The sequence below is a fragment of the Clarias gariepinus genome, chromosome 11, assembly GCF_024256425.1.
Source record: "Clarias gariepinus isolate MV-2021 ecotype Netherlands chromosome 11, CGAR_prim_01v2, whole genome shotgun sequence".
Taxonomy (NCBI): Eukaryota; Metazoa; Chordata; class Actinopteri; order Siluriformes; family Clariidae; genus Clarias; species Clarias gariepinus.
In genome coordinates, this window is record NC_071110.1 from 4,218,137 (window position 1) to 4,229,206 (window position 11,070).

The following is an 11,070-nucleotide window of genomic DNA, read 5'->3' on the forward strand; positions in this document are numbered from 1 at the left end:
GCATTACTAGGTGGTTGTCCTGCATCCCCAATAAACAAGCTACAGTTAGTCCAAAATGCAGCCGCCAGGGTTCTAACTAGATCCAGAAAATATGATCATATAACACCTATATTATCATCCTTGCACTGGCTACCTGTTCAATTTAAAATTAATTACAAAATAGTACTACTTACATACAAGGCTTTAAATGGTTTAGCTCCCTCATACCTAACCAGTCTTTTGATACGCTATAATCCACCACCACAAAATTCCGGACTTCTGGTAATTCCCAGAATTTTAAAATCTACAAAAGGGGGCAGGGCATTTTCATATTTGGCTCCAAAGCTTTGGAATAGCCTTCCAGACACTGTTTGGGGAGCAGACACGGTTTCCCAATTCAAAAGTAGGCTCAAGACGCATCTCTTTAATCTGGCATACGCGTAACTCATCCCATAACCTCATACTCCAGTACACCTATCCTGAATGGCAACTACGCTAATTCTCTCCATCTTTTCTGTATTTTTCTACCCATCCTGAGACATCTGGAGATTGTGCCAGCTTCAGTAGACAAAGGCCAACCCTGCGAGGTTTCTAAGGCATCTTGAGAAGGACCAGCTCCAGCTAGATTCTGCTTTATGATGGCTGGAGCTACACATCCTGCTCCTGTGCTTCCAGTGATGCTAACCCCATCTGCCCTCTGCACCTACTGACTCCCTGTGCTGAACTGGACTTCATGTTAATTTAAATAACTTCTGTTATATTGAACTTTCACCTGCACAAAACACATGATGTTATTTCTATCTGTTATCACCCAGATGAGGATGGGTTCCCTGTTGAGTCTGGTTCCTCTCAAGGTTTCTTCCTATTGCCATCTCGGGGAGTTTTTCCTTGCCACTGTCGCCGTCACCCTTGGCTTGCTCATCAGAGACATTTCATTCATCATTCATTCATTTCATTATTATCTAAACACATTTTTCTCACACATACACACTTCCAAATATTTTCTTTTCTTTTCTAAAAAAAAAAAAAAATTTTTTTTTTTTAAAAATTAAAAAATTTTTTTTTTTGTGAAGCTGCTTCGGGACAATGACCATTGTTAAAAGCGCTATATAAATAAAATTGAATTGAATTGAATTGAATTGAACATTTGCATTCATTATGATTTCAACAAGTTAAATAAAAACTTACCTGTAATTCAACTAATCGTGGTTCCACAGCCGTGTTGCCAGTCACACGTAAAATGGTGAATCCAGCGATTCCCTCCTGAATGTTGACACGTGCACTTAATGGTGCCATATCTAATATTTTGGGATATATATTCTCTTTTTTTTTTGGTGTTGCAGTCATTACTTAAAAAATAGATAGTATAGGTAGAATATATCCATTATGTTGTATTTTGTTATCTAACTCAAACTTAAGTAAACTATAACTGATTTTAATGGGTTGTATTTAATACTGGCAAGTCAAGAGATCCCTTTACTTGTTCTTAATGGCCAGTGTGTGTGTGTATATATATATATATATATATATATATATATATATATATATATACACACACTCACCTAAAGGATATATATATATCCTGTATATATATATATATATATATATATATATATATACACACACACACACTCACCTAAAGGATTATTAGGAACACCTGTTCAGTTACACATTAATGCAATTATCTTATTAACCAATCACATGGCAGTTGCTTTAATGCATTTAGGGGTGTGGTCCTGGTCAAGACAATCTCCTGAACTCCAAACTGAATGTCAGAATGGGAAAGAAAGGAAATTTAAGTAATTTTGAGCGTGGCATGGTTGTTGGTCAGAATTTGGCATAAAATGAGACATGCCTTGTTACCACTGTGCAGGCTGGTGGTGGTGGTGTAATGGTGTGGGGGATGTTTTCTTGGCACACTTTAGGCCCCTTAGTGCGAATTGGGCATCATTTAAATGCCACGGCCTACCTGAGCATTGTTTCTGACCATGTCCATCCCTTTATGACCACCATGTACCCATTCTCTGTTGGCTATTTCCAGCAGGATAATGCACCATGTCACAAAGCTCAAATCATTTAAAATTGGTTTCTTGAACATGACAATGAGTTCACTGTACTAAAATGGCCCCCACAGTCACCAGATCTTAACCCAATAGAGCATTTTGGGATGTGGTGGAACGGGAGCTTCGTGCCCTGGATGTGCATCCCACAAATCTCCATCAACTGCAAGATGCTATCCTATCAATATGGGCCAACATTTGTAAAGAATGCTTTCAGCACCTTGTTGAATCAATGCCATGTAGAAGTAAGGCAGTTCTGAAGGCGAAAGGGGGTTAAACACCGTATTAGTATGGTGTTCCTAATAATCCTTTAGGTGAGTATATATATATATATATATATATATATATATATATATATATATATATATACACATTTTATATATATATATATATATATATATACACACACATTTTATATATAATGTGTATATATATATATATATATATATATATATATATATAAAATGTGTATATATATATATTTATATATATATATATATATATATATATATATATATAAAATGTGTGTATATATATATATATATATATATATATATATATATATATAAACTGCATATATGGAATGAAAGCTGAGATAGTTACATATACACACTGAATGACGCATAGATATGCGCAATCCCTTGCACCATCTGCTGAGAGAAATGAGAATCACAGGTTGGAAAAGGCAGGAAACGGCATGCCGCCATGCAGCTGTCAGCCACCAGCCCAGTAGTACAAGTTACACAAAATTTTAAATAGTCCAATCGGTCAAAGTTTCTTCCTAAGCTCTTGCAAGGGCCCACATGTCCCCAATCATGGTGCATCCAGGGACACGAGAATTCCTTTGCCGGTGCCTATGATAGGATGGAGAAGGATGTTCGAGCATATGTGGCAGCCTGCCCAGGGCAACCCTCACAGCTAATCAGAAATGACAGGCAGAGCCCCCTTCTATACAGGACATGGGTTTGGCTGTCCACTAAGCACCTCCGACTATGGATTTGAATCTAAAAAACTGACCCTTCTTTAGTTGTACGAATTACAAAGCGGCATAAATAGTGCCTGCCCTAACCAATTAATTCCTGCCAAAGTACACACAATCACTCCACGTCCCAACTTGGGATTTTGTGTTGGGGTTCCCACATTTACCAACATATACGGTGGTGCCATATTGGAGCATACCCTTGTAACAGTCTCTAATCTGAGGCACGTTTAGAGAAAATCCGGGTTCTATAGTGGGGAGCTGTTGCCAGATCACAAAACCATCTTGTAATGACGCAGGTTGCGCAAGGGGCACTGCACTGTTAAACTGTTACCACGCGGAGTTCTGACCAAGCAAAAGCTCGCATTTATACATGTGGTTGCCAGGCAACGCCGCCATCAGGCAATTAGTATGAACGAGCTGCACCTGGCAGCGTGTTTATATAAAGGGTCAAGCGTGCAGAAAGTGAAGAGACAGAGGCAAAGCTCCAGTCTCTGCCTCCCCAAGACGCTGGCTAAAGTGAGAAAGAGAGTGAAAGAGAGAGCGGCATGCAGCAGTTCAGCATGTGCACTCAGTTTAAGTTAAAAGTGCAAAAGACACAAACCCCCTCCTCTCCCATAAATCTTCGGTAACGGCAAAAGCCCCAAAAGGATATTAGTGTGTTGTTTCAGTTTCCAGAGCCCTGTCTGTTCTCAAGTAGACAGCGGAGCTCTGTTTATTTATCAGTTTTCTTTTGTTTCCTTTTAAGTTCTTAATTAATAATCCCACGCCATCTTCAAATGCGAAGGTCTTCCCGTGCCTGTCATAAGCACTCTCACCACCTCCTATTTCGTTGACCCTGCGTCAGGGCTCTTATAATCATTAAAAAACCTTGTGGTGCGGCTCTTCATACCGCACCCCGTAAGAGATCTTTGTTTCACAAGCCTACTAATCTCTTGCAAGTTTTTGCCAGACATTCTTGGGGCATTTGTAAATAATTGACTGGTGAAGCCAGGGGTGTCAATTAACGAAGTACAAATACTTCGTTACCTTACTTAAGTAGAAATTTTGGGTATCTATACTTTACTGGAGTAATAACTGTATTTTTTAGCTGACTTTTTACTTCTACTACTTACATTTTCATGCAATTATCTGTACTTTCTATTTCTTACATTTTAAAAATAGCCTCATTACTTCTATTTTATTTCAGCTTGTCATTCAAAAAACAAAACAAAAAAACCCATCCGGATATTGATTGTGGTTCAATGAGAAGTATAAACATACCATTCCGACACCCTATTGGTTGGTACGCGATCCATCGCACCTGCACATGACGTCACGTCACACACTCCAGCAAGGACGTTTGAATAAAATAGCATTTTCCGTTGATAAGGTTGTGATAAGTAGACGTCCGTGATAGAGACTCAAGATTCAAGCGAAATGTCACAACCAAGCACCAGCGAGGAAGGTAACAGCAGCAGGAAGGTAACAGGAATGATATGCACACACACACACCCACACACACACACACACACACACACACACACACACATATACTATATATATATATATATATATATATATATATATATATTGTAGCGTTTTTCACTGCTACGAAGGGACTTGGAGAGATGAGTGAGCTTCCTTGCTGCCCAATGCAAATGGCTGGGAGTATTTTATTTAACATGGCACGAAAAGTCACACAACCACACATTCACTAACACACATCAACAGGACACACTTCTAACCCACACACACACCCTGGCCGAAGCCACTAACCCAAACACCTTTCCTCGACAGGGTGAACACCTAACAACCCCTCCCGCAAAGCATGATGGTTACTAGTCCAAAACCCCGCCCACGCCACACTGCCCCCACCCGAGCTGTGACCGTCCCCGGTCACGATGGCGAACTCAGTCCTGGAAGCGTGACGGTGGTCGGCGCTGGCGTTGTGAACGCCGGAGTCTTTTTGCGGGGGAAGGAGGGCCGCTGCCCTCTCCCTGAGACGGACTGGCCTCCACAGAGTTCAAGGTCTCGCTGGCGTTGGGCTGGTAGGGCGCGAGATGGTCCCGGTGAAGCACGACCACTCGCGACCGCCCCGTCAACCTCACCCGGTAGACTACATCGGAGAGCTGGGCAATTACCGTACAGGGGCCCACCCAGTGAGACATGAGCTTAGGCGAGAGCCCCCTTTTCCTTCCGGGGGAATACACCCAAACCTGCTCCCCAGTTGCAAAGTCTCGCCCTCGGCTGTGAGTATCATACACGCGGAGCTGCTTAACACCGGCGTCCGCCAAGTGTCTACGCGCCAACTCGTGGACACGGAACAGTTTGTCTTTTAAGGAACAAAAATAATCCAACCCAGGCTTTGTGGGTAAATCAGACTGTGGAGGTGGCCCAAACACAAGGTCCACAGGCGTGCGCAACTCGTGCCCGAGCATTACATTTACATTTACATTTACATTTAGGCATTTGGCAGACGCTCTTATCCAGAGCGACTTACAAAAAGTGCTTTAATGTTTACAACATTGGATACATACTTACACTGGGTTAACTAGGTTAATAACTAAGTACCATTAGTCCAACACATCTGAGTTTTTTTTTTTTTTAACGCAGCATTAACGCAGCTGGCTTCAGCTGTGATGACTCCTGCACTGCTGTGCGATATGCCCACAGCACGAGAGGCAAATGTTCGTCCCAATCCTTCTGCCGGTCTCTGGTCAGCACGGCGAGTTGGGTGGTGAGCGTCCGATTAAACCGCTCCATGAGGCCGTCAATTTGTGGATGAAGGGGCGTGGTGCGGGTCTTTTTCACCCCAAGGCACTCGCACATCGCCGCAAACACCTGCGCCTCGAAGTTACGCCCCTGATCGCAGTGTAACTGCTCCGGGGCGCCAAATCGGCTGAACACCTCATCCACCAGCACTCGAGCCGTGGTGAAGGCGCTCTGGTCAGGCACAGCAAATGCCTCCGGCCACTTGGTAAAGTAGTCCATGCCGCAACAGCTGGCACTTTTTCGGATTGAGCCGCAGCTGCAGGTCGCCTCGCAGGCTGACGGCGCACGGAGCAGTAGCTTGCTCTGGGGTGCGCTCTAACCCGTTACTCTCCATCCCACTTCTGACACCAATTGTAGCGTTTTTCACTGCTACGAAGGGACTTGGAGAGACGAGTGAGCTTCCTTGCTGCCCAATGCAAATGGCTGGGAGTATTTTATTTAACATGGCACAAAAAGTCACACAACCACACATTTACTAACACACATCAACAGGACACACTTCTAACCCCCACACACACACCCTGGCCGAAGCCACTAACCCGAACACCTTTCCTCGACAGGGTGAACACCTATCAACCCCTCCCGCAAAGCATGATGGTTACTAGTCCAAAACCCCGCCCACGCCACAATATATATATATATATATATATATATATATATATATATATATATATATATTTATTTATTTATTTATTTATTTTTTTAATCACTTGGATGAAATTAATTAATCATTCATTCTGACAGCACTAATGTTTTTGGTAGACAACCATTCAAGGGTAATTGTTACTAAGCCTGCCCTGGGTAAACTAATTCCTTTTGTATGTTGCCCTCACAGATTCCTGCAGCTAAGCTTGGATGTACATTTACATTCCAATAAAGGTTACCGATGACATGCCTCTGAAGTTTGACTTTTTGCGCCATTAAAATACTTATAGGCAACTAGTTATCATATCTTCGTCTCCATAAAACATGTTAATGCTCAGTAGTAATCATATATGGTTCTTTAATGTATTTGCATTGTACTAAAATGCATTCTTTTTCGATTGCTCTATACAGTATCCCAAATCACTATGGCCGTTAAAAAATACAACAAAAAAACAATTAGTGTTAGTGCAGTATATAGGCACGTGGCACAGCCTAAGCTTTTATCCTTAATGCTTTTTTCCCCCTCACGTTACTTTTATACTTTAAGTAGTTTTGAAACCAGTACTTTTACACTTTTACTTGAGTAAAAAGCTTAAGTTGATACTTCAACTTCTAAAGAAGTCTTTTTAAACCCTAGTATCTATACTTCTACTCAAGTAATGAATGTGAATACTTTTGACACCACCGGGTAAAGCCAAGCTGTGTGCATGGGGATCGTTGAGTAAACATTGCTCTTAAACCTTTTTAAAGTTTGGGGAAAAAAGCATAGATGTCCAGAATGTTGTAAATGTCAGTTGGAAAATCTGCTGGCAATGCCAAAAGCACCACTGCACCATTCTCCAATGATCAAGGTAATTTATATTTCTCTGGAAAAATAGTAATACACAAGAAGACCCAGCTGTGACCAGAAGTAACTTAAATGGAACACCCCAATGAACAGGTTGAAGGGGGAATTCGTTGTCATGTTTAGACCTCTGCGCTGTTACACAGACCTCATACAGCACCACATAGATACTGCTCCAGGCATGAGTGAATGCAGCTGCTTCTATGAGTTACCAGAAGACAACAAACAAACAAAGGAAAGAATGAATGATCTTGAATGAAGGAACACTTGATGAAGCACAGAACAACATGCCAACAGTCAGGCCCCACTTGAACTCTAAGTAGCATGTATGTGGGCTCTAATCTGCGGTGCTGTAAATCTGAAAATTTAGAGGCTGGTGATTTTAATAAACTTCTCCTTTGCTGCAGACGTACATAGTCTTCCTTTCCTGGTATAGAGCAAGATTCATCATAGTGATCGATGGTTTTGGCCAATAGGGTAGATACTCTGTATCTACCCTTCTTGTGCACAAGACATGGTCTAAAGCACATTAAAAAAGCATGAAATGTCACAAATTAACTCTAAACAATGCACACCTGTGAAAGGAAAACCATTCCAGATGATTACCTCTTGATGAGAGAATGTCATGAGGGTGCCAAGCTGTCATCAAAGCTAAATATAGCTACTTTGGACAATCTAAAATATAAAACATATTCTGGGTTGTTTACCACTTTTATGTTTACTACATAATTCCATATGTGTTTTTTTTATAATATTATATATATATATATATATATATATATATACATATATATATATATATATATATATATATATATATATACACACACACACACAAACACACACATTTTTATACACGGCAAAAAACATATTAGATTGGTATTTGTAGCTCTCTTATTTTCAGCTTTACTGCTGTGAGGATTTCTTACATGTCTCTTGTAACATAGTGGCCACCTGAGAATTTTAAAAACATTTGCCCTGTGGAATAGTCATGCAAGGATACAAATATTTTGGGTTACTTTGTGGACAATGTGAACACCATCACCTCATGTGTTTGGTTTATGGGTTTCACAGTTTTACTGAATTGATTAATAACATACTTAGTCTGATTTGCTTAACTGGGTCAGAACATATAGCTGCCATAAACAAAAACAATTTGCCCATGATAAATGTCTTAACCCATTACTTTATTATATTATAATTTTTTTCAGGGCCTTGAAGCTGCAATGGATCGAGACATATCTCTTAATAATACACATTTAACACGTTTAACTGCAATTCTGACCATGGAATCATTGGGTATACCACCATCCATTGTTTTGTCTGCATTCATTTTAGGCATCATCACATACTGCTTAATTTTGTTCTTTCACTCCATGCTTCTTGCAACTATTGTTGTAAAACGAAGTCTCCATGAGCCAATGTACATACTGCTTTTTAATTTATCCATATGTGATGTTATGGGAGCTACCGGTTTTTACCCTCAACTGATTTGTAGTATATTGTCTGAAAACAGAGAAATATCTTATCCTGCCTGTGTCTTGCAAGGCATTGTTCTTCACTTTTATGGTACTGGATCTGTTTTAATTCTCTCTGTTATGTCTTATGATAGATACATTGCTATATGCAAACCATTGAGATACCACAGTCTGATGACACGAGCTAACTTGGGGAAATTTATTTGCATGGCTTGGTCCACAAATTTTGCTTTAATCGGGGCTTTATTTGTGCTTACAGTAAGCAAAGAAATATGCAGGACAAATATAGTGGATACTTACTGTAATAATCCTTCTTTAATGAAGTTAAGCTGTGAGGATATAAGTGTGGTTAACTACTATGGCCTGTTTACTATAGCTCTTTTACAAGGATTTTCTATACTGGTGGTATCATTAACATATTTTAAAATCCTAATTACCTGTCTTTCTACTAAACAGGCAAAATCTATTACTAAGGCAGTGCAAACATGTGGGACACATTTAGTTGTTTTTCTGACCTTTGAGGTTAACATATTTTTACTATTTCTTTCTCATAGGTTAGAAGCAGTATCTCCACACTTACGAAGGGCTTTTGGTGTTGCACTTATTATTATTCCTCCAATTTTTAATCCTCTAATTTATGGGTTAAAAACAAAGGAAATACGACATGCAGTGTTTATGTTTTTATACAATAAAGTTTTCTTTATATAACATAAAACAAATCTTAAATCATAGGATTATTTTTCTGCAATTTATAACTGTAAATGAATGCAAACCCTGAGAAATTATAATAGTTGTCTCAGCCATTTGAACTGTGTATTTCATTATATAAACGAAAACAAACTTTAGAAAAAGCTTGCTGATGAGATATTGCAAGATTTTTTGTGTTGTCATCAAACAAAGCACTGTGCAGCTGACATACTTTATCAATTTCAGTACATTACATACAATCTGAACCGATTTCTAAATGAATATTGCTTTGTGCTCTTATGAATAACAGTATTATCAGTATAGTTATTGGAATATTATTATTTTTTTATTAACTGCAGACAGTTGTACACAGACAGGCTGTGCAAGACCAAAAGATCATTGTTGACATCAGGAGAACCCAGAAAGCATAAGTGTCATAAATAAAACAGTTTGCCCCATTTAAATATCTCAACCAATGTTTTGTTATACAGAGGGGCTCAAAAATGTAAACATACTTTAACATGAAAAATATGTGCACAACAATCATGTTTGCATGATAGCATCAATTATTTTATTTTATTTTTTTTACTATTGACATCTTTTATAGAAACACATTGCTCCCATAATTCAAGTTAAATGATTAGATTTTTTTTTTTTTTTTTGGATAATTCATATGAGTTTTAAAAAAGAGCATAGATGACTGTTGAAGTATAGATGACTGTTGAGGAACTGTTGAGGTGTGTATACTGTACACTTCTTGGGCCCCTCTGTATTTTTCCAGACCTTGTAGGTAAATTTGCAGACAGATGCAGCTCTTATTTATTTAGATTTAACATGTTTTATGACAATTCTGACTGTAAAATTATTGGACATACATCAAGTGCTTTGTCTACATTCATTTTGGCATGATCATGTATTGCTTAATCTTGTCCTTTCAGTGCATGCTAGAAACGGTCTGGATCTTGTCTATGGCTTCCCCATACAAAGTATAAATAAAATATAAGAACCCTTATATGGGGATGGGCGCAATCCAGTGTCTTCTTGTGCCAGTCCCAAGTCTGGATAAATGCAGAGGGTTGTGTCAGGAAGGGCATCCGACGTAAAACATTTGCCAAATCAATGATGCGAATCACAAATATAATTCCCATACCGGATCGGTCGTGGCCCGGGTTAACAACGACCCCCACTGGTGCTGTTGACCTACAGGGTGCTGGTGGAAATTGGGCTACTGTTGGTCGAAGAAGGAGAGGAGGAAGGCGTGTTCGAAAGCAGAGAGAGAAGAGGAAAGGCAAGAGTTTAGGAGTGATAGTAGGGACTTTGAATGTTGGGACCATGACAGGGAAGGGAAGAGAGTTAGTTGATATGATGCAGAGAAGAAAGTTGGATATACTGTGTGTTCAGGAGACCAGGTGGAAAGGTAGCAAGGCTAGAAGCTTAGGATCAGGGTTCAAATTGTTTTACCATGGTGTGGATAGGAAAAGAAATGGAGTAGGAGTTATTCTAAAAGAGGAGTTTGTAAGGAATGTGCTAAAGGTGAAGAGAGTATCAGATAGGGTGATGAGTCTGAAGCTGGAAATTGAAGGGATAATGTTCAATGTTGTTAGTGGTTATGCCCACAGGTAGGATGTGAGTTAAAAGAGAAGG

General features: G+C 39.6%; 1 protein-coding gene across 1 annotated transcript; it reads left to right on the plus strand.

Moving 5' to 3' along the window:
- Nucleotides 1-8,487: 8,487 nt before the first annotated feature.
- LOC128533574 (olfactory receptor 51I2-like) lies at nucleotides 8,488-9,435 on the plus strand (the record flags this gene model as incomplete). Its single annotated transcript, XM_053507863.1, has 1 exon — nucleotides 8,488-9,435. A coding segment is annotated over exon 1 (948 nt), but the record flags the coding sequence as incomplete, so codon positions are not given.
- Nucleotides 9,436-11,070: the final 1,635 nt, after the last annotated feature.